The 22,909-nt window shown below is 46.6% G+C and overlaps 1 protein-coding gene across 1 annotated transcript; it reads left to right on the plus strand.

The window, feature by feature from the left end:
• Positions 1 to 12,656: 12,656 nt before the first annotated feature.
• Positions 12,657 to 16,368, plus strand: LOC131265280 (PI-PLC X domain-containing protein 1). The gene is made up of 4 exons (XM_058267541.1): positions 12,657 to 12,780; positions 12,968 to 13,420; positions 15,301 to 16,051; positions 16,113 to 16,368. The coding sequence occupies exons 1-4, from the start codon at positions 12,657 to 12,659 to the stop codon at positions 16,366 to 16,368; spliced, it is 1,584 nt and encodes a 527-aa protein (XP_058123524.1).
• The last annotated feature ends 6,541 nt before the right edge of the window (positions 16,369 to 22,909 follow it).

Raw genomic sequence — 22,909 nt, forward strand, 5'->3', positions numbered from 1 at the left:
TATTTAACACCAGAGTCAGCCATTGATCTTCCTACAAAGCACAAGTACTCTATCACACAAGGATGGCAAGACGTGCGGTCTCAGTTGCGAATGGGCGCTCGATACCTAGATATTCGCGTTGGACACTATCCCAGCTCAGACGAGCCCTTTTGGACCGTCCATGACGTAGTGTCCATGCACACGCTGAGGAACATTCTGGGACAAGTCCGGCAGTTCGTACGCGAGACGAACGAAATAGTCATATTCGATATCCACGGTTTCGAGAAAGGATTTAACTCCATAGATATCCACAAACAATTAGTTCAATTCATCTACAGTCAAATAGGAGAACTTATGGTCAGTCCATCGATAGGATGGAGCGGAACATTGAACCAAATTTGGGCCACTGGTGGAAGGATCATCGTCAGCTATAGGAATACTGAGACGGTTAATTTATTCCCTAATCACCTTTGGAAAGCAACACGCCATCGATGGGGTGATAAAGACGACAAGAATGAACTGAAAAATTATCTCTTCAACGAACATCGCTTGGGCCTGTAAGATGCTATGTTTTGTTTATTCGTCAATTATATCATTTTTGTTCTAACTTATACTTCTTTCCATAATTTCTGCAGAGGTTACATTCCGGAGACAGATTGTGCAGTTCTTACGCCGCCGCAAATTCGAGTTGTTGGAGATGCGATTGCTTCCGGTCTGCTTACCGTGATTACATTAGGAATATTCAATCCGTTAGCAAATTCTGACCACAGCGATGCCTTGTTTTCTGGATTGAACCATAGAGCTCAAGACATTAATCACGACGTGACATTGTGGTACTTGCACAACTTGGGCCCTACTGCCAACATCGTAGCTGTTGATTACATACTCGGTACAAACATCATCGAAGTGGCCATGTATTGGAACCTGTACAAAAACTAGCTTTCAACCGCATGCTTGAAGATTATCGTGTTATTTGGATTACCTTACAAATATCCATTCAACTCAGTTAAAATACGCTTTTAAGAAATGGTAACGATAACGAATAAATAAGAAGAACATGTGTGGAATCAATTTGAATAGTAATAACAGTGTTGGCTCTTTTTTGACTGTTGGTATTTTTCCCTTTTGTTGCTTGCTAGCCTCTTTTACAGTGTAAGCCCTTCGAAATATTTTAGGCGATGTTAATAAAAACCGACAACTATGGTAGTATGAATATGTTGAATATGCAAACGATTACAATGCGCGAACGTAGCTTTGTATACACTGTATTATATACTTGAGCTTTTATCGCATTTGTGTAAATCCCAAGTGTTTTACAAAACGTAATGTTAATTCCTTAGGTTTTAATAAAAAGAAGTGTGGCTACCGTGCCAAGTGCGGCAAGAAAGAAACGTAGAATCAAAGAATTTCCAAAGGCTAGTAAATTCTAATGGCATTTACTTCCAAGAAAGGGCTTATCACTTTACTTCACTTGAGATATTCTCATGATCCCAAAGTGTTTAAGTTCACAGTAGAACGTTTCGCATATTGGAAACGAGCGAAAAAGGGATACTGTTCTGGGTCTGTATTGGAGTCGTCGTTTCAACGCCGGAAGGGTCAAATTCGCACCGGAGTTCTTCAACGACAGATTTTCATAATTATAAATTCAATTATTCGTTGACTTTTGCTGACTTTTGGCCACCGCAAGCTGTCCGTATGCTCGTCTTTCTTCGACATACCAAAGACCCCTGACGATGGTGTTTGCGTAAAGTCGTAACCCTAGGTAAGGTGGTGCGGGGAAGTTTGGCGTGTAGAAGGATTTTATTCCGGACCGATTTAAAGAGCGAGAGGAAAATTTAATTACAAACCCCTCTTGCGTCCGGACCACCGTTTCGTTGCTTCTCCGAATCGGGTCCTTTAATCCACGATTCTCTCAAGCTTTCATTTAAATGATGTTAACCTATCTCACGCAGGTCAGTCAGGGTCGGAAAACGGAGGACTGAGGTTTGCGAGTTCATGCTTGAGAGAAGAAGGACGGTGAGCTTTTTGCAATGAACCGGAACACATTCCTTACGATGTCCCAGGGACTCCTGGGGCACTGGTGGGAGTTAATGAAATTACCAGGTGGGAAATTAAACACCCACCGGCCGTAACCTTGCCCTCGTCACTTCCTGCGAGTCATGTGTGGTAAAGTTTGACCGCGCTCGGTATGATAAACGCTGGTAAACGCTAGTAAATTAGGCAGAATCCAATTTGCTATAATGTCCCGGAGGTGAATACAGTACACTAAGGGTTTATTTATAAAATGTTATGAGATAAATTAGTATTTCTAAACTTTGCTAATAAAATCTGTTTCCGAACAGAAAAATATGGCTTGGATATTGTGAACAAACGATGGATCAATGTTGACATGACTAATTGAAATAAATCAATCGAAAAGTTCATCGCTAACAAACTGTGTTTTGATCTCACTTCTTTTTTTTTGCTTTAAACTCTAAGCTTTTACTCTTTAGAGTGATGTATTTAGTCATTATCAGCAATGCAGATATTGCTGCGGTATTGACGGCATAGACGTTCGTCATTGTGAAACACAGCCCATCCGATAATTCCTACGGGAATTGTGTTGAAGAGATAATCCCTGCATTTAGCGTCGCCGTTTACTTCATTATCCCTTTTCCTGCACATACAATTTGCCCATTAATAATCCCTCGACTAATCATTCCCGGGGAGGACGGAAAACATCATCAGCGTCAGAGATATCACACCGATAATCCTATGCAATCCACGCCCATCGTGGCAAACGAACGCGCGTGTTTGACGTATGCAGAGGTCCGGGTAGCAACGCTGCAACAAGTGTTCACTTGCTGCACTTTAGAACATGGACATATGTCACGTGGGGCCTTGAGCGCCTGGAAGGGTCCGGCCCAAGGTTACCGAATTCGCACCGACTCCCACAGGACACGTACGAAGATCTTGATAGCACGCGGGTCTCAGGGTCGATGTTGGAACAAATCCTCACAAGCGAAGGGCAAACTGCCAGCAAACTATCGCTCGCGTTCTGCGGATTGCCTACCATTCGGGCGCTCACAATCAGGACCTACTTTGTTGGCGGGTATACCTGTCCAGCAGGTTTCCCAACACTCCGCTATTCGTAGCTTTTGGCGTACGGTAAAGTATGAGCACCGCGTTGGCATTAGTTTTCCATCAACCTTTTCCCCCTGCACACCTTATTGTAGCTCTCCGTGGCGCAACGGCCACATAGCAGGCGTCCATTGTTGCCCAGCAGGTTGTTCCATGGCCGAACTGATCCGCGCCAGTAGCGAAACAAAGCCGGATTTATGGCTTTCAATTACATTTATTGTTACGAGTGTTTCATGTATGCGCTAGGTGATGGGTTTCGGGAAATGGGTGGGAAATCGAGGTTATTATTTGCGCTCGGAAAGTGTTTGCATACCCGTGACGGCTTGGGGGCGGTGGTAAGGGATAAGGCGAGAAAATTGGGTGAGAAAAAGCATAAAGCCGCTGTATAACACGCTGCACACACACAAACGCAAGCACGGTGACGGGGGACGCTTTGCTTTTAACGGCCAACAACTAGCTTCGCCTACCTTGCGGGGGTAGAAGAGTTTTGCCTTCCGAAGGATCTTCCGACCCATTACATAAGCCGGCGGGGGAAACGCAATGAAGCGAATCGATAAAATACGCGCCCGGCGGCTTCTACTAACGATTTTCATGCCGTGCACGAAATCGTCGCCCTGCTGCGAAGGGTTGTCGAAACGCCCCGCAAGGGGCAAGGGAAAACCCGACGATGGAATGGTGCGATCGTGGGTCGGTGGATGCGATGGAAATGGAGTCGAAGATAAACAAGTCCCGAAACGTGATAGCGCAAGCATTCGTGACTAGGCCAGCCGAGCTCAAGTTACTGCTCCGGGTGAATTCTTCAGCATCGAAACCGAGTTTGATTGGCTTTTCCGCCTCGAATCTTCGGTTCGGGTGAGTGTATTACTGCAACCCGGGCATCGTTGAATTTCCCGACCCCCCCAGGAGATTCGCGCACGATGGATTCGAGCCGCGCGATGGCTCGATTAGTACAATTGGGAATTTCAGCTGACAAGCAATTGACAGCCGGAAGCGGGTGAATTTCCACACCATCCGATACGCTGCACGATACCTTCTTGAGAGCGGCGGAGGCCGAGGGTGGGGACCGGAAAACTGATGGCATCTGGAGCGCCATATTGTTGCCTCAGTTTTATTTTATTTCGCTCCAGCGAGCCGTGCTTGTGCTCCTGGGTGACATTTGCTCGAACGAACGCCCTTCTAACCCCCAAGGAGAATTCGATGGATTCTGTAGATCTGATAAGGAAAATTTGCTCGCCCGTTATGGTTACCGGCTGGGTATGCTGGATGCGCCTTGGTCCCAGTGCGCTTTAGGCGTTCGGTGGGAAAATAATACCTTAAGCTGACGATGTAGCGAACGATAAAATGTATAACCAGAATCACCTTCACAAGACACACAATAAAAATAAACACAGATCATCACATTGACGAACTGCAGGGAAATGTGATACTTTATTCTGACGAATTACAACGACAGACAAAATTTCCTCCCGGCACATTTGTTGATTGTACTATTCCACATAAAATTTCTGTAGAGAAGGTAATTTTGTGAACTGCAAAGTCATGTTACTTTAAACCAAAGGCAAAGTTTTATCCTCAAAAACAACTAACTTTATCAAGCTAGATATTTGTAATTTGTTGAAACATTTCTCCCGGAACGCATCATCTACTTAACATTAAAGCTAGAAACCAATATAACATACTCAATGAAAGAGAAAAACAGAAAACCTTTACTTCCAATGGACAAAACAAAGTAAGACAGATGCTAAACTTCTTTCAACACCCCTTTATGAAATCCTTTTCAGTCTGAAGGATGAAAACTGCTCCTACAATATGTAGCCGTATTCTGGGGTTGGTATTTTCTAATCTCACCGTCGTATCTTTCCGGTGTGACATACGCTCTTACAGAGCTGTGTACACCGCGTACTGTTTTTATCTAAACAAACAGTTCCTTTGAATACAGCGAGTACAACTGGTAGGGGTTGCAGGCAACGTGACTAGAGCATCAGGATAGAATGGGAAAATTTAACGAGATTCTACATATTTTTTGTTTCTTCCTTCAAACGATCCGAGTCGAGTGCGCTAGCAGCTCGTCTTCGCCGTGAAGTAAATGAGCAAGCGGTGACTTAACGATACAGAAGGGTAGAGAGAAAAACAAAATACCCATGAAATCTCCCATAGGGAACCAGAATCCAGACCGATACGAGAATCCCTTCCGGCATCCGGCTGGGTAATGCTGAATCAAAGGTCTTTAACTCACACCGAAGGGTTCGTCGTACCGCCATTTTGTTTGTAGTAAACTAACGCCGCCGTGCCGAGGAATCCTCTTTCGAACGAAAAATTCCTTCCCCACGAACGTTCAATGGGGGTTTTTTGTTGGTTTCGCGGATGTGTATTGGAGCGAACAACGACTTCGACTCGCTTGATGCTGGAAGAAAAGGGGTTTCCCAAGGACTACTAACGCAACGCAAAAAAACAACCCCTGCTGCTCGGTCGTGTATGAAAATGCAGCTTGATCGTCATTAGTGACGGAACGCAATCCCGGAACGCTATGCCCTGTGTGGAGCGGGTGGTTGATAATGGGATAAAAATCTGTTCTCCCGCCGTACATCACCGGCAACGCATCAGCGCTAAAGCCCTCCGGATCTACATATACTGAACCGCCCGTCGGGGACTTTCGCTATTGCCTCCGGACCCAACCCTTACATTCAAATAGTACCTTCGATCATTTTCCCTGCTGTACTTTACAGCGTTTTGAAAGGATTTTCCTACTGCTCCGGGTCGAACGAAGGACTTATTCCGGCGTTCGTTCTTCTTTTTGTCTGATTTTCCGACCTTACTGTGACTTACGCTGCCGTTCTGTTTTCCACCCCATATTGAAGAAGCGTTGTTTTTTTTTGTCATACCATACTGTCTTCATCATATTTCAATCCGGGCGGAATGTTGACTGTATGGAAAAAAGGATTCCCTTGGCGAGGCAGATTGACTTCGGGCCGGCCGGGCTACTCGATGTTGGAACTCTGGTTGGAATCTCAATCGGAACGGGTGGCGGCGGTAAGGCGAACGTAAGGAAGTCCCTATTGAGTGGTAAAAGATTGGTCTGTTTCAGAGTGGGTGGTTTGTGCCTCGACCCGGATCCATCGTACTACCACGCCCAGCGTAATCCTATGCTGCCGTTCGTTCGGCGATGCGAACGATACACATTTCAGGTTAGCAGAAATTCAATCTGTTTTGATATCTTTCAATTTTATGACTTCAGCCCCGGCTCACCAGCGGACGGTGGGAAAGGGGACTCGGGAGGGTAAAGGATATTTCCTTCTGAAAAGTGTGCTTCATAAATTCAATAACAACGGCGATGTTATAATGAAAACCGGGATGTAAAGCTGGTTGTGAGAGGAAACAAACAAGTAAAGCACCGAAAATCCCCAAGATTTTAAGGAACAGATAGTACAGCTTGGGTCCGTTGGACGCTTTCGGCGTGGCACTGGAATGCTCTCCGTTCCGAGCTCCTCAACAAGAACCCAACAATGAAGGTGGGTGCTCAGACCCGCCCGGTACGGACAGATTGAATTGGGCAACGCTAATGGCGTCCATTTCACGACGGCCACGCAAGATGGATGATGGGACAAGTGTGCCATCCCTCGGGCCATTCGTTCGATGGTATCGGGAGGCATCGGGGAAAAAGTTCTGCCATCCTATTCTTGAGTGCCTGCTTTTGTCCGCCTGTTCCCCAAGCGGTCCGGTTCCACCCGAGCGACTGGCCGGAAAAGCCTCGTTACGTGCTCGGCGAAACGAATCGCAAAGTGGATTTTGTCGGATAATACTGGAAGTGTTAATTAATTCAAAATCTTACCGAAGCGCTCCTCGGTGAGTCGGTGATGTTTGCCATTACGGAACCGGTTTTACTTTGTTACCGTTTATCCAACCCATCCACTGGACACTGAATCGATAAGGCTGGATAGAAACTGTTCACCCCGTGCAGAACGGTTCAGGGGAGGGTATGTTATCAAACACTTTTGCCAGTAAGTTAGCCGATAAGAAGGCAAGAAGTTAGGACAAAAAGTACTTCACTTCCGAGAAACGAACGTTGTGTGGTGGAGAAGAATAAAGCATTGCTAACTAAACTTGGCCAGTCTACTCTAAGCAGGATGCTTTTCGCTTCTAGGGTTCGTGAAGATTAAATGGAGTGACCTTTTGGTCAACTTTAGCATTCTAATGAAATAGCATACAATCAGAATGGATCTGTATCTGATCCATTTGCAAATTCACTCAACAACGCCTAAATTGAATTCAAATATCTACCGTATATTACTTTTTCATTATAAATAGATTTTCCATTATAATTTATTATAAAAGGTTTTCTTATATAGAAAACCAATAATTGGAATAGTTTATAGATAATTTAATTATGTGATGTAAATTAAACACAAAATTTTATGACGAGAGTAGACCAAAACATTTGCATTTAATAATAAAAGTTAATCACTGTTGGAATACACTTCATAGAATACATCCTTGGGGCTTTTAAACAAGAGCTAGTTGTTTCCATATACTATCTCAATGTAATCTTTAATATACCCTATAAAAATAACAACGAGAAGTGAAGTATATAAACAAATAAATGTAATGTGCTTAGGCAATGCTAGATAATTGAATAGTAAGTAAACAGAAAGTTTTAATATCAGCCAACTAAAAAATGTATAACAGCGAGAATGGAAAGCCCGTACAAAAAGAAGACGCCATTCGTCACTGAGTTCTTTATCAATCCCATTTGCAATTGACGGACGCTTCGTTGTGAATAGGCTCATCAAGGGTTGACTTGTTGATATCATGTATAGGATGTAACTTGGCTCTATAGAACGGCTTTAGACTCTACATCTGGAATCGGGAAATGGCGTATGAACCCTTGTGAGAGTAATCCCCGTTAATAACACATTCGAAGTGCATTTATTCTACCCCTTTTAACTAACCACCCCGAACCATTCTGCTCTTCGATTGAGTCGCGATTTTCACAGGATTTCAGAGCCCGGAAGAAGGAAACCCATTTGCCCAGTCACATCGGCACACCCTCTCCCATTGCATCTATTACCGGTTGACGAATCACTTCTCCATTCAGAAAGCAGTACGTCTCACGTACTCCTTTCCGGCGTCAAGTGCAGCGGACCTAGGCTCCAAGCGATTCAACGTCAAGGATAAGGGACCTCGTTTCTTTTGAAATCGAAATGAAACGCAACGGTTGCGCCAGACGGCGAGTTGGATGGCCTTTGTCAGTCGAGGTACAGCATCTCCCGGGAACGAGTTCGAGCTCCTGTGAAGTACCGCAATCCGTGCCTTGGCTTAGCTGGGCCAGGCGGGGCGTTTCGTATCGCCCTGAGGTGGCCTATTTCCACAGTAAACCCCCCTTGCAGGACCCACCTCCCGAGGGGCGAACTGTCCGGAACAAGTAGGATTAATAATTCAACAGCTTGATTTGAAATGTTTCCCTGCAGTTGGAACTCGACAGAGCCGTGTGGTTGCCGATTCCAATGTGCCAGGGGGAGAATGTATTTGACTTTGGCACTGCTACCGTACATCCGTCGCTTCAAGCAGTTGGCGAACGTCGACCACGACCCAACGCTGGTAAGTAACAAAATGTCCAAATTGATAGACGCCCTCAATGATTTCTCGTTCACGTTCACTTTAGGTCCGATGAGAAAAACGAAACTTCCACCGTGGGAAAACCCACGCTGTATCGTTTCCGTACAGGGCAGTCCGACGCGGGCCGAAACTTTCGAGTAATTCATCAAATTTGTGCCCGAGCCTTAGTTTGAAACCCGCCAACGAGGGAAATCAAACAAAATCGTTAGCTACCGCTGAAAGGGAAATATTAATCCGAAAGCAAAAGCCACTTAAGCCATAAAACTAATCAAAAGTCGGAGCTTGTGGTCCACTTCTATGAACTATGAAACCAACGCTAGTGATGAGGTTTGTATGACTTTATCCTTTACGGGAGATTAAATTTAAACGCAGTACTACAAGTAGACAATTCGTGGAGGGTGATCTGTAGTTTAGAGGACGAATGTAATGTAAAACTTTCGAAAAGGTTCCACCATTAATACTCTAGGCGCAGAATCGCCATGCAGGTCTGCATCTTCCTTTTTATTTTAATCGAATAATGGAAACGCACAATTGAATTATAATCCATACACGACGTCTCCATTTGATTTATCGCCAGCAAAACACTCTCTAAAATTCATGACATACACCGAGTCTGAAGTGCAAAAAGCAGCTGGGAAACAAATCTACTGGCGAAACATCGCACTTCGATAAGTGCGGCTTACAACGCTGGCGAATATGTTCAATCATATTATAATGTATTCAATATCGGTACAACGATCCGACATTGGAGCCTCCATATTCAAGCTGTTATTTTGTTTTCGTACACATTTCTCCTCCGTTTTCGTCCCGAGACGATAGAGCATTTGCGTAAAACTGGAGCTTACAGTGCGTTGTTCAGCCTTTTTCAGCCACACTTGTTCGGTTTTTATTTTGGTTGTTTTATTTCCCAACATTTGTTGAGGATTAAATCTCATCGTGGGGGAGAAGTTTTTGCCTTCCTTTTTCGGTAAACCACATCAAATACGTTGGTTATCTACGTTGTTTTCAGTATCTCATGCTCCAATTTCCGTCCTCCTCGAGTTTTCACTTGTTGTCCGTTGGATAACAATTTCAATCAAACACGACAACCGGATTTCTTCTCTGCCCCGTCTCGTTCCAAGTGCTTGTTTGTTCTCATATATTATTCATGTACGCAAGTAGATCGGCGTTGTCGGCAAAACGGACAACACAGAACCCTTGGAAGTTCTTGCTAGCTGAGCCGCCGTAAATAGCCATTTTCGGTGAATAACTCATGCTTGTCTTTGCAGAAGTTTTCATCCATTATTTCCTGTTCGCATTAATCGATTAAGTTTTTCTATACACGTCATATACAAAAAAAGGGAAAAGTTTTTTTTATTACAAGCAGGGGAGGCAATTTACTGATTTCATTCACGACACACTCGAGGCTTTTTTTGGCTCCTGAAACACTTTAAGGGTGTAATTGAGAACAAGTTTTCCACAAGATGAGGGGCATGAAAATGTGGTGCTCTGACACGAGGTATCCGTCTCCTGTTAACCACTGGCGGGATTTGTATAACGAATCTAAAAAGCCGATCGTCGCTGCAAATATGAAAAGTCTGTATAATTCACCCCCGGAACGCTACCGGCAACGCTCTTAAGCGCTCGTCAACGGCCAGGATAAATTTCGTGAAAAATTCAACGGATATTTGAACACGGCGGCTTTAGACTTTCCCTTTCCCACACATCCACACACACACACATGCGCATATCACGCATTAATGAAGGTAAATATTAATTATGGACGGCCTTAGGCCTCCGTTCTTTGGGCGTCGGCCATTGCCCCGGCGGTGCGACCTTAACCGCATACGGGTTTCTGCAAGCCGACAGAAGAGGGGAGAAAGTTGCCGTGTGTGGTTGCTGCGGCGTCGATCGAAGGATATTTAATACGCGCAACGCGAAAGTAGGAGTTTACCGTTGCTTTCTTGCGGTCAGGAAAGTTTGCGCGAGGTTCGAGCGAAAATGTTTCGCGGCTGTGTGTTGCCTTAATTGTATCGGACGTTTCTACCATCAAGGGATCCCGGAGGTCGATAAACAGATGATTCGATAAATGGGTTGATAGGTAAAGATTAAAAATAAAAATGCAAAAAAGAATGAAAATGTATCCAACACAACAAGAAACACGCGTGTGAGGATCGAGTGATATTATAGCCCCCTTCTCTATCGCCTATCAGCTGGATCTGACACGAAACAACTTGATTAACGAGTTGGTGGACAAGTGTGTCGCGTGGTATGCTGGAACTGTGCTTTCCCGTTGCTTATTGGCCGTTGATGCTGTGTGAATTTTATTGGTTAAAATTTCCCGATAATTTATAACAGCCAAGTTTTTACACTTTCTTATTGTAGTGAAGCAGATGAGAAATTATTTAAGGTGTCATAAAAGGAACAATAAGATCAGCAATTGGAAATAGTTTTAAAATTTGGTAACATAAGCACACAAAAGAAAAGAGTAACATAAATAGTTTTAAAAACAATCACAATTTTCCTAAGCTGAAAAAAAACAAGAACAAGTTCTGCAAACATTAATGTAAGTGACAAGTTAAATCCACTTCAGATACCCACTGTGCGCGCCCGCTTCCGTTCTCGTGTGATGGCCCACGACATGGACCGCGTAACGCCTGGAAGCTGTCGCGTCGAAGCGGGGCCCGAAAGATGAAAGTTGTCGCGCATATTAATGATAAACGTCACTCAGCATCCATGCTCGCCGGTACCGCAATCGACCGACGCTACGCAATCCCCCCCTCTGTGCCGCCGTGTGTCCACCGGCCCATAAATCTGCCCCATACGTCGTCGTCAGGGTGTGTGTGTGTGTGCATATGTGGAGCAAAATGTGATAAGCAACGGGCGCGTCGGCGGAAAGGGAAATGGGCGCAAATTGAACCGGAGCGAGCGAAAGTGGGTGCGAAACTAACTTCGTCAGCGTCATCGGTGGCGTGTGCTGAGGCCGGGCCGGGGGCCACTACAGTGATGCTCCGTAAATGTAGGAAATGTGCAAACTAGAATTTTCCTACTTCAGATCGTCTGCGCTGGCTGTCATTCGTTAGAGCCTGTCATGTCACCGTTAAATCCGTACAATTAAATTTTACGTACATAGTTTCCGGTTGAAATGGAAAATAATACAATTAGAGAACGTAATTTATTCTCATCGTTGCTTTGAACGGCGCGTTGCTAGAATAAATAGAACACCCACGGTTATAATGTAATTAGCATCGGAGTGGTAACCTTTTGCCGCTCAAAAATAAACCTCACTTCTTCGGCGATGGAAACAGAATTAGCTTCCACTGACGGGAAGGGGGGGGGGGGGGGGGAGGGGGGGGGGAAATGCCAAACGTGCAGAAGGTGATAATTATTCCTTCCGTCATCTCGGTTCTGCCTGACGCCGTTTCCTGGCTAGACGGTGCGGGTGGCTCCACTCCACCTTCCATTAGGCGCATCGACACGCGGGTTCCGATCAGATCGTGGCACATTGACACCGAACGAATGGCGGCTTCCACCTTAGGAGTGAGAGTCAGTATGTTTCGAAGTGGAAAAATAAAACATAAACCAAACAAGCGACCGATGTTGACATATGTATGCTGCCGCGTGAAGCGCCTCTCGCTCTCTCTAGCACCGCGAGGTGCCGGGGGGGAAAATGGAGAGTGATCGCACCACTGATTGAGGCGCTCGGTGCGGCAATTGTCCAGCGGCCATATCAGAGGGGTGCAACCGGCCACGCGGTCTGGTCCGGGCTCGCAGTTCCGCGGTGACTGTCGGCGCGAGTGAAACGAACCCCGCGAGTGCGCTCCACGCTTGGTTGATGACTCACGAAGCTCGCAGTGTGCGTGTGTGTGTGTGTGTGTTTATATTTTCCCGACAAGTGCGCTTTCGTTCCATCAACCTTCAATAGCGGAGGATTTCGTGTTGGTCTATTTTATCAACGTTTCAAAATGGCCCCAGCTTGGTTAAAGAGCAACAATAACAACAGAGTGACCTCGACAGTCATACTGCTGATGGCACTGGTGACACTCTTTCAGGCCACTGCAACACACTGTCAGGTGCAGCAGGTTTTAGGTGAATATAACACACTTTGGATAGCGTCACGGAAAGTCGCGCGTTAGCATCGGTGAAAAATTGTCAATGAAAACGCAACCGGCTGACGATCTCTCCTCCCTGCTGTTTGTGCTTGTTTGTCTGATCAGAAGAGAGAGACAGAGTGAGATTGACTGCATTCCTCTTGGCTCTTTTCCCCCCCTTGCAGGTGATCGTGTGTACCGGCCGGAAATGGACGATCTCTACATTACGGTGAACGCGCGCACCCGCACCCTCGAGCTAGCGTGGCGCAATTTCGACGATCTATCCAATTACATTCTGCTGGCCGAGCAGCACCCGGTTGAGGTGTTCGAGCCGCGCTACTACTACTACACGTCGGAACCGGGCTCCACGTCCAGTGTCGCCCCGATGGATGACAGCGAGCCGGGCGGTACCAGCAGCGTACCATCACCGGAAGTGACCACGGCAGGTCCCGGCAGCAGCGTTAACGGGAGCACACCGGCCGAAAATAGCGTCTCCACAACCGAACCCAACTACTCCGGGGCCGACGTGGAGATGGAGGTCGGCTGGGAGTACGAGCACCGGGACGAGTTCGGCTACCGGAAGAAGGAAGTTCTATTTTCCCTGCAGCCAATCTACACCAACGGGTGGACGAAGACCGGTAAGGGATGGGAGTCATCAGCTGCGCAATAACTTGACAGCTGGATCTTGCACTTACACCGCATCCCCCTAATTCCTCCTCCGACTCACCCCATTGTGATTAGTTAATATGGGGACCGGCGCATAATCCTTCCGTTTGCCCTTGTTGTATTGTTTGCCAGCTGACCAGTGGTTCCATAATCACTCCCGTCCAATGTTTGGCCCAGATCTTTGAACGCCCTTGTCAGCACGTGGCGAACTAGCACCGTTCTCTCCCGATAACGAGTCCGCGACTGGCATAGAACCCGCAGAAACAGGCGAACTGGAAGACGCTTGAGCTCTCCCATACTGGCTGGAACGTGACACGTGCCATGCACAGCATGATGTCGGACTTAGCTATCTCTCCATGGATCCAGACCGTCGACAAGACGGCTCGGGTGAAGTTTGTTGTGGTTTTGTTGGCATTATGGATTGGATTTAGCATCGCAAATCAAACCCCGTATGGACAAACCGTTGCCCTTCAACTTCTAAAGGAAGTCCTTCCGCAAAATGTAAATAGTACGTCGTCGAGATAGCTCTCGGGAAAGGACTCCAGTAAAACTAATTTAGCAAACACATCGTCCCAACCACAAACCCTGGGACATCTGGTCAAGGATTGTTTACCTCCGTTAATAGGATCTGATGTGATTTTAATGTGAACTGTGTGCCTTCCATCATCGAGAGATAATGGGGAGGAAGCAAAGAAACCGGGTCGCCTTCGGAGCGTCAGCCGCTTCCAGTTTGCCTTGGTACAAAAGTGCGCTCATGGAATTGGCATGACCTATAATCGATCGATTGTACAGGGTAATAAAATCTAGTCGGTATTGTCCAAGCAGAAAAGCGATGCATACGCTACCGCTAGCTCCGATGCACGTTGGCCCCGCACCGGAACATCTTCCGTACAATTGTCACGTACGGGCAACAGTTGGTGGCTTCGGTTGGCAATCAAAGAGAAACGAATGGAAATGGTCATTAGAACGAGCACTCGTAGCTGTTATGGTTGTGCAAAATTGGCTTTTTCATTTGACACCGCCTACCAACCTCGACACCTCTGGCTCAGATTGGCAAGATATGGGCAAACCGGTGTGTTTCCTTCTCCGATAACATCTCGTGCGGTACTTCCAGGGCTCGCACACAAAGGCACCCTGTACATCCACCCGGTGTACAGCTTATTGCCAGGTCGAACGAAGATGGCTCCGTTTCATATGCGCAACGAAACCAAGAAAGGCAATCTTCGCCATGCGATATGACTAAATTTGGCAACCGGTTACCGGTGCCTCTTTGAGCACCTGTTCAACGGCGGAACGTGAGCCTGCCAGAACAACCATTACCATTCACCGTTGATTTCATTTGCGTAAATTGAACTTCTTTGTACGGAAGGCAGGAGGTATCGTCTGAACAGAATGTGACGCTCACCGAGAAAACATCGAGCGACACATACACCGTGTTGAATCCAAAGCATCCAAAGTGAATCATACTCCGCGAGGGCACGTTAGATAAACCGGCTTAGCTCGGATGGAACGTCAGCAAAACAAAGTATATTTAGTTTGGCATGGCACGCAGGTGAAAAAGAGCAAGAGAGGATAAGAGAGCGTAGAGATAAGTTTGCTACAAGCAAAACAATGGAAGATTTACTACGAGACCTATGTCGCGACTACCGAGTGACTCATAAGTGCGCCATCACAATCTTCGAAGGGGCAACTAATTGCTATGTTGGAGAATTGTTAATGAGACTGTAATTAAGTCTCTAGAAGTTGAGGGTTCTCACCAGCACTAAATGTAGTTGACGGATAGATCCAAGTTCTCGATAGTCTCTGAAGTAGATCTTGTTAGTAACTCTCGTCTTTATCTTCACATTCACAGGCATTAAATTCAACTTCAATCTCATGAACGAAGTCACAACCACAACGGGCTGCTACGGGTACTACGCGTACTTTGTCCGCCCGAATGGAACAGTCCTCGCCTCGCACTGCCTTCGGCTCTATCCAACGTGGATGAACGATCTCCGGTCGCACCTGAGCGGCTTTCGTATGCGCGAACTGTTCATACCAGGTACGCACGATTCCGCCTCCTACAAGCGTAACTTCAACCCCCAGAGCCAGGAGACCATCATTACCAAGTACGCACTGACACAAGACGACGACATCCGATCGCAGTTGCTCCAAGGCGTACGGTATATCGATATTCGCGTCGGGTACTACAAAACAAACACGCACCAGTTCTGGGCCAACCATGGCATCTCACGGATGCATCCACTGCAGCACATATTGGAGCAGATCAAGCTGTACGCGCTCGAGACGAAGGAGATCATCGTGGTGGACGTGCAGGAGTTTCCGGTCGGGTTCGGCAAGGGATACGACATCCACACGAAGCTGATCGCGTTTTTGCAGAGCGCGCTGGGTGAGGTGATCGCTAACCCGGTCATCGGATGGGAGGGAACGCTGGGTGATATCTGGGCCGGTGGAAAAACGGTCCTACTGTGCTACGATCATGAGTTCGCGGCCCGATCGTTCCCGCACGTGGTTTGGCGCTCGGTGCAACAGCGCTGGGGCAACGTGCAGAATGTAAACGATCTCGAGAAGTACCTGTTCAAGGTGCACCATCCAACCGGGTTGTAAGTATCGCACAGTTCGCCATGGCTTCGGTGAAGAAATTCTAAACGTACCTCGTTTCAGCCGCGAGTTCTCCTACCGCCCGGTGGCAGATATGGCGGAACTAACGCCCGACCCGTGGGGCGTCATAACCGACCGGTACGGTGGTCTGCGCAAGATGGCCGACTCGGTGAACCGGTTCGTGACCAAGTGGTACTTCGAGGATCTCGGCCCTACGGCGAACGTGGTCGCGGTGGATTTTGTCCGGGGGACCAGCATCGTCGAGGCGGCCATCTACTGGAATCTGAAGCGCGTTCCATACCGTTCAATAAACTTCTAATACCTGATACTCCAAATCGCTCCTCCGCTGCATCCAATTATAATGAGCCGTCTGATGGGAGGAAAAAACCAAACAACCTTTACTACCGAATTGAATCTCAGCGCTCAACAGGACCGGGCAGGCCGGCTTTGGAGCAGTTCGGAATCAGCACTAATTAAGCATTAATTGAGGTGCTTAAAATAGCGCTTCGGCTGGGGAGATCGATAAACCGTGCGAAATGGTGCACGAGTCGGTGCACCCCGGGGTCGGTAGCTCCCTTCTGAATCTCTCGCTGACACTGGATAACGACGTGGTGGTGGTAATCCGTTTCCGACGAAATGAGATGCACTCTTGGGTTGTTCGAGAGGAACCTCGACCACCGGGATGGAAACAACCACCGGTTGGAGCTGGAATCGCTATTCGCAGCCAACACGGTGGAACGGCCGGAGATTGGGGCTTCGAACTCGCTATCGATTCGAGGGTTTTTCGAAGTCAGACAGAGTGGAGGTTTAGCCGCGCGGCTCATCTGACGAAGCTCCATTTAATGTTGCGGCCAGCACCACCAGCAAAAACCACTGCAGAGAGTCCTCCGCATGCTGAGCAAGAGATTATTATTACTGCTACTACTAATACCCCGGGCATGTCGGGGAACCGTTACCGGGTCCCATGCCGGGAGCAATTATTTTCCGGATGCTGCCGAATTAATGGAATCCTCATTAATGAGCTTACCGTAAACGATAATGTATTGGCCAGGGGGCCTTCGGTGCAGGGCAGTATAAAAGGGAAACCATCCGGCTCGGATCGACTGGAAAATTTCGATCCGCGAGTCCACGCCCGACCACAAGGCGATGAAGTATTTTGTTTTGTAAAACCCGGCCCGGGCTACATTAGGAACCATCTCTCCCGAGGTTTCATATTCATCATCGATTCCGCATCGTCCGGTGATTGGGTGAAAACGGGAGTGGATTACTTTACGACCCGCCAAACGCCCCAAAGGCGCCGAAAGATGTCGGTGCAGCTACGATTTGGCCAAGGTGAAGTCAGCGCGTAAATATTTAACGATGACAACGATGCGGTATTTCAGCGAGCCAACGCGCGTCGGTAGCCATCGTAATCGAAAGTTTTACATTTATATTCTGGCCCTTCTTTATGGGCGTCTTTACAATCTGTATGTTTATTTTATTAGTCTCCCTGCACTTCATCATCGGCTCTGGCAACCCTTTACATTTCTTTATGGAACGATTTACTGTTTCTATTTTTTGTTTATATGAAAAGAAAACCTAAACCGACGGGCGAAGAAAAATCAATTTTTCCATCGCTAAGTACCATCTTCCGTCCCTAAAAGGGCGTGCAAAGTGGTTAAATTTAGCCACAAACGGCCCGGATCCCATTCATCTCATTAGGGCTCATTTGAATCGGAAACGGGCAAAAGGGATGAACTTTCGCCTTTTGAAGCGTGTTCTGTTTTTTTTAAAAATAACTCCCCGAAGCGTTTTCCAACGAATCAATTCATATTCGCCCACGTGTTTTTTATTCCGCATTATTTTTGGATTGGCAATACTTCATCGGCTTGTAAGGTGTTCGCCTGTTTGCCGTTTACGGCTCAAAAGGGATTTTGGGTTTTCCTGAAAAGCTCCATTAACGGAACATGGTAAAAACTGCTGACGAGAAGCATGTTGGTCTGTGTGCTTTCTTACTCATTTTCCTCATGTTGTATGTCTAAATTCGTCCGTACCCTTTTTTTGTCCGGGCACGATGGGTCCTTTTCTTTCTTTCTCTCCACCTTCTTCAAAAGCACATTGAAATATTGACGCGTATCGAATCTCGTTCACCTCCTTTTCATCAAAACGCAAAGGTTCTTATCGGGTGGTTGGTTTTCTTCCTTTCTTACCTTTCTTCAACCCGTAACGGCCCGCAAAAGGATTCGTAAGCGTTGCTCTGCTAATAAACGTATCAGAATTCGATTTTCTCCCCGAAAACGGCCAGGAGTTGCGTGCGACGATGATTGGCAGGACGAACCGTACGAGCCCTAGGTCGGTTTCGATGATGGAAGTCAATCAAATGGCCGGCCCATAAGTCGGTCGGCATTTTTGCTGATAAAACGAAACTGTAGTTTTTTTTTTCTAAGAAAGGAAAATGCCTTACATTTCTGCTTATGAAGTATTTTGATTGAAAAAGAAAACCTGGGAAATCTATCGGTCAAGAATCTGTTTTGAAAAGGGATAGAATTCCTCTTTTGTGTCGGATGGTATGAAAGTGAAACTTTTTTCCAATATTGATTTTCTACGAGGACTAGATTACACTGTTTTCAGGGCCAATTCGTCGGCATCAAGCTGCTCTTTGCCAGTAGTAGGCAGTGAATTGCACGCGCAAGGTTTTTGTTTGGCATCGTTAGGAACCAGTTTGGGTTTGTTAAGTTTAACTTTGCCGTTATCGGTAGCAACATTGGCGCGACAACAACGCGACCTTTTCTCGTCGCGCCAATGTTGCTACCGATAACGCCAAAGTTAAACTTAACAAGCCCAAAGTGCTTCCTAACGAAACCAAACAAAAGTCGTGCGCGTGCAATTGACTGCCTAATACCAACGAAGAGCAGCTTGATGCCGACGAATTGGCCCTGAAAACAGTGTATTGTATTGGACTATTGGTTCACATTTCTTTGCATAGTTTTTGACGATGGCAAGTGTTTGTTATAGCATCCTACCATCTGAACATTTAACTACTGCAGAATTATGAAGCATAAAAATAGTAAATCAATAATACAACCATTCAAAACCATCAAACTTCGTTTTGATAGATTCTACTATTATCAAATCTTCCACAAAATTAAGCGTAGCGCGTAAAAGTGCTAATAAATAATTGCGATTTTTAACCTATCGCTAACCAACCAAGCGAGAAAAGAGCTCACAACGAAGGTCACGATGGCTTAGGAAACCTTTTTGCTGGCGAGAACTTGTGCAACAAAACGTTTGCTTACCGCAGGTGCATAGGGCAGCTTAAGTGCAAATAATAAATCGACCTATAATAAAAGGCTGTTCCGGCTCGAAATGACCTTGCACCGTGCCGGAAGTTTGAGGCCGGTGCATTTCCCTCGTTGCACTAGTTTTCCACTCGCAGCGCAAATGGTATGCATTCATCTTGAGGCGGGAGGAAATGATTTGAAAGCTTTTCAGCGAAACCAACACCGACGAACGAGTGTAAAGGCCCTCTCTTCGGGTAGGAAAAATGTAGTTTGAGCATTGAGTTTGAGGAAAACTACGCCACGACCGAGAGGCTCGAACGTTGTTTTCCGATGGCGAAAGGAAGCGAACTTTTCGTTCGTACGGACGACAGGGTGAGGCAATATGGGCTGCTTACTACAGGAGAGGACCTGGTTTTTCCGGTCCCGGGCCCGCAAGTGGTAGCATTGAGTGGTTGGACTGCACCGAATGCACCGATGAACGCTTGATTACGCCACAGTCGGAGCCTCCCCCCCGAGAGTGTGTGATGGGGTTAAAAATGTAGGCCTCCTCCGGAAGCCTAATGCACCCACGCGGGGCAAGGATTTCGGTCGCACTTTGTGTACCCCCACGCCAGGCAAAGCCCTGGAAGCTGAAAATAGGCATTCCATTTTCCCACCGATTCCCGCACGGACAAGGGCGCACGGAAGGGACGAATTGAATGTTTTACATTCTCACGTACGCCCAGCGAGTTCCAGCACGTAGGCAAGCGCGCGTGTGTGTGTGCGTGTTTGCGTACGAACCGGGAAGCGGAAGAATGTGCGCACAAGCCTCGGAAAATGTGCCTCCATGAATACCGTGGGCGCCAGACTCGGCTGGCCATCCGGGTCGGTTTGGCGCTGAATAGATTACGGGCAAACAACGTTGGTGTTTGCAAATGCGAACCGGACATGCCCCGTGGGCGAACACAGGTGAATGGATTTGTTTTGCCCCTGCGAAATCGAAGGACATTTTTCAAAGCAAAAAGAAACGCCATATTCCCACCCGTGTTTCATGTTGGGAAAGCAGGATAGAATAAAGCTTGATTTTTGGCGGACTCACATTGCCTTGAATTTGCAGAAACTTTCATCACTTTATCCTCTAACAAAAACATAAGAAAAGGGTCATGTTTACGTATATTAAAATTCGCTTAAATTCAATACCATAACGTAATTAAATCAAAACATTATGAAATGTCTTTTAAAATATAAGAAAAGTGTTTCGAAAAATGTTTGATACCTAACCTAAAGTGAACGCCTTTTTTATTTAACAGACTCATGAAATTTAATTTTTCGTCGTATTTCGACATTTTTTGAGGTTCTTTTCGATGTTATTCATCCAAAAATCCTGGACGGAGGAAAACTGGTTCAAAGTACCCACAGTTTTTAGTTTTCCTTCCTATATATCCTTTCTAAGAACAGACTCCAGTTAAAAACATAAACTCTTGAAGTTTAACAGTTATTTTAACTATGTACTCATCCCTAATATTTATTAAAATGATAGATTTGTAAAATATAAACACACCAACAACTTGTGAACCACCCAAACCCGCACAGCATTGTTAGGTACGACAATGGTTGGCCAATTTTTCATCATCCCATGCCGAGCTAAATATGTCACCGATAATCCTTGATGTATGAAAAATGGCAACGTTTGGGTTTGCTGATCATTATCATCAGCTTTTTGTGCAACCGTCCATCACCCGGAGGCCGATTCAACGTCGTCGTTTGCATTCCGTCACTTAGTCGAGCGAGTTTGTTTTTTTTCCCCCAGTTTCAACCGCATGCATTAATAATCCCACTGGGGGGGTGGGAAAATGGAGTGTCACCTTCGCCGGGCGGGATCCGCCGGATTAGCCGTCCCTTTTTTCCGTTGCGGTAATCCTCACCGAGCCCGTTCATTACCGCATTTCATAGCTTATTAATCATGCTTAACGGATAGGCTTTTCGAAAAACCCCTCGCGGTCCGCCTCGCGCAGGTTGTTGTGTGGGCAAAGTGTGTGTGTTAAACGCTAATATCCATTTCATCCCCCGGTGGTTGTGTTTAGTGGGCATAATTTTGTAGATAAATACACATCCCCCAAAACCGCACGCAAAAACATCGCCACAGGCGTAGGAGTGTGCCGGAGGGGGGGCGGGCTGAAAAAGGGACAGTCCCGGCCCGTTGACCCGAGTGTGGCCAATAGTCGGGTGGTAGAAATAAACGAGCTGTTGGGTGAACCCTCAAGGACGCTGATGCGGGCATTGTGCCAACCTTAAATATGCCTCTGAAGAGGAAAAAAATGGAGGGACGGTCAACACACCAAACATTAGCCGGACCCCACACGATTCCAGTATTAGCGTGTGCGAATGTATGCGCCTTCGGTTGACGGATGGCCCTTTGGGCTCCTTGGGAAAATTGTAGTTCATACAGTGGAACGTGCTCTGAATTTAGCATCTGCTCCGAACACGCCTCGAACAGATCAGATAGAGTACGGAGAGTATTTCTCTTCCGACTAGAACGATAGAACAGAACACAAATCAAACGACAGTCGTGTGAAGTCCTACAACGTGCTTGGAGCATGTGCCCTAGATCATTGCGGCACGATTGACCCCAAAGTAGGCTGTTCTCGGTCGACCGGCTCACAACGTCTCTGACCGATCCAAAGCAAACAAAAACAACGGCAATCATAATTAATCATCGTTTAATCTACCCCCAAATTTCGAACCTTCACTCACCCAAGATACATATATTTTCTCTTTCTTATCTTGTCTTTTCTTACCGGGTTCATTTTAACTACTGTATTAAACCATATTGCCCGGTTCCGTTTCCTCTCCGCATCGGAGGAAATAATCTTACCCCTTTTTACGACCGTTTGATGATGGCCATAAAAAGAAGCTTGTTCCATATTGAGGTCACACTTTTCTGCACATTATTCCGCACACTCCTGCGCCAGGAGTTCGGGGAGATCGGTAGCCCCGCTCGGTGTGTCATTTAATAATTATCCTCGATGGTGCATTTAACCACATCACCACCTTCTTGCGTCGACGTCATCTATCAAGCGCTGATGGACATCGTCGAGCTGGGCGTGTTGGACGTTTTATCGCCGCTGTAAGTGAATTGTATGGTGCCGGTCTAGGGCTGGCGTCCTTTTTCATTCGGTCCATCCTGGTCTAGATCTCTTATCGTTACAGCCCATCGCGTCAACTCGGGGGCTCAATGTCCTCTCGGTCGGTCCAGACGTTGTCCGCCCCGTTGACGCCCAAAGGATGGCATTCGCAAGGGGTACGTCGGTAAAAAGTGGGACATAGCCTGGCCTTAATTGTTCCCCGTTAGCGCCATGACAGGGCGGCTTCCTCCATGTGCAATGCAAGCGGTGTGTATTAAATCCTTATTCCGGCCGTGTATCAATTAGTGTAATCACTTATTCAAATGTGTCCCTTTCTTGGTTGGCCACAACAACACGTCTCCCGAACGTTGTTCAGGAGATAAAGAGCGTTGGCTATGTGTATTGGAACGGAAATGGTGAAATACGAGCCTACCTTCCACCAACCTTCAGTACGCCATCCTGGAATGCGGAGGACATTATCTGACCAACGAACGAC

This window comes from Anopheles coustani, chromosome 2 (genome assembly GCF_943734705.1).
Source record: "Anopheles coustani chromosome 2, idAnoCousDA_361_x.2, whole genome shotgun sequence".
NCBI classification, from domain to species: domain Eukaryota; kingdom Metazoa; phylum Arthropoda; class Insecta; order Diptera; family Culicidae; genus Anopheles; species Anopheles coustani.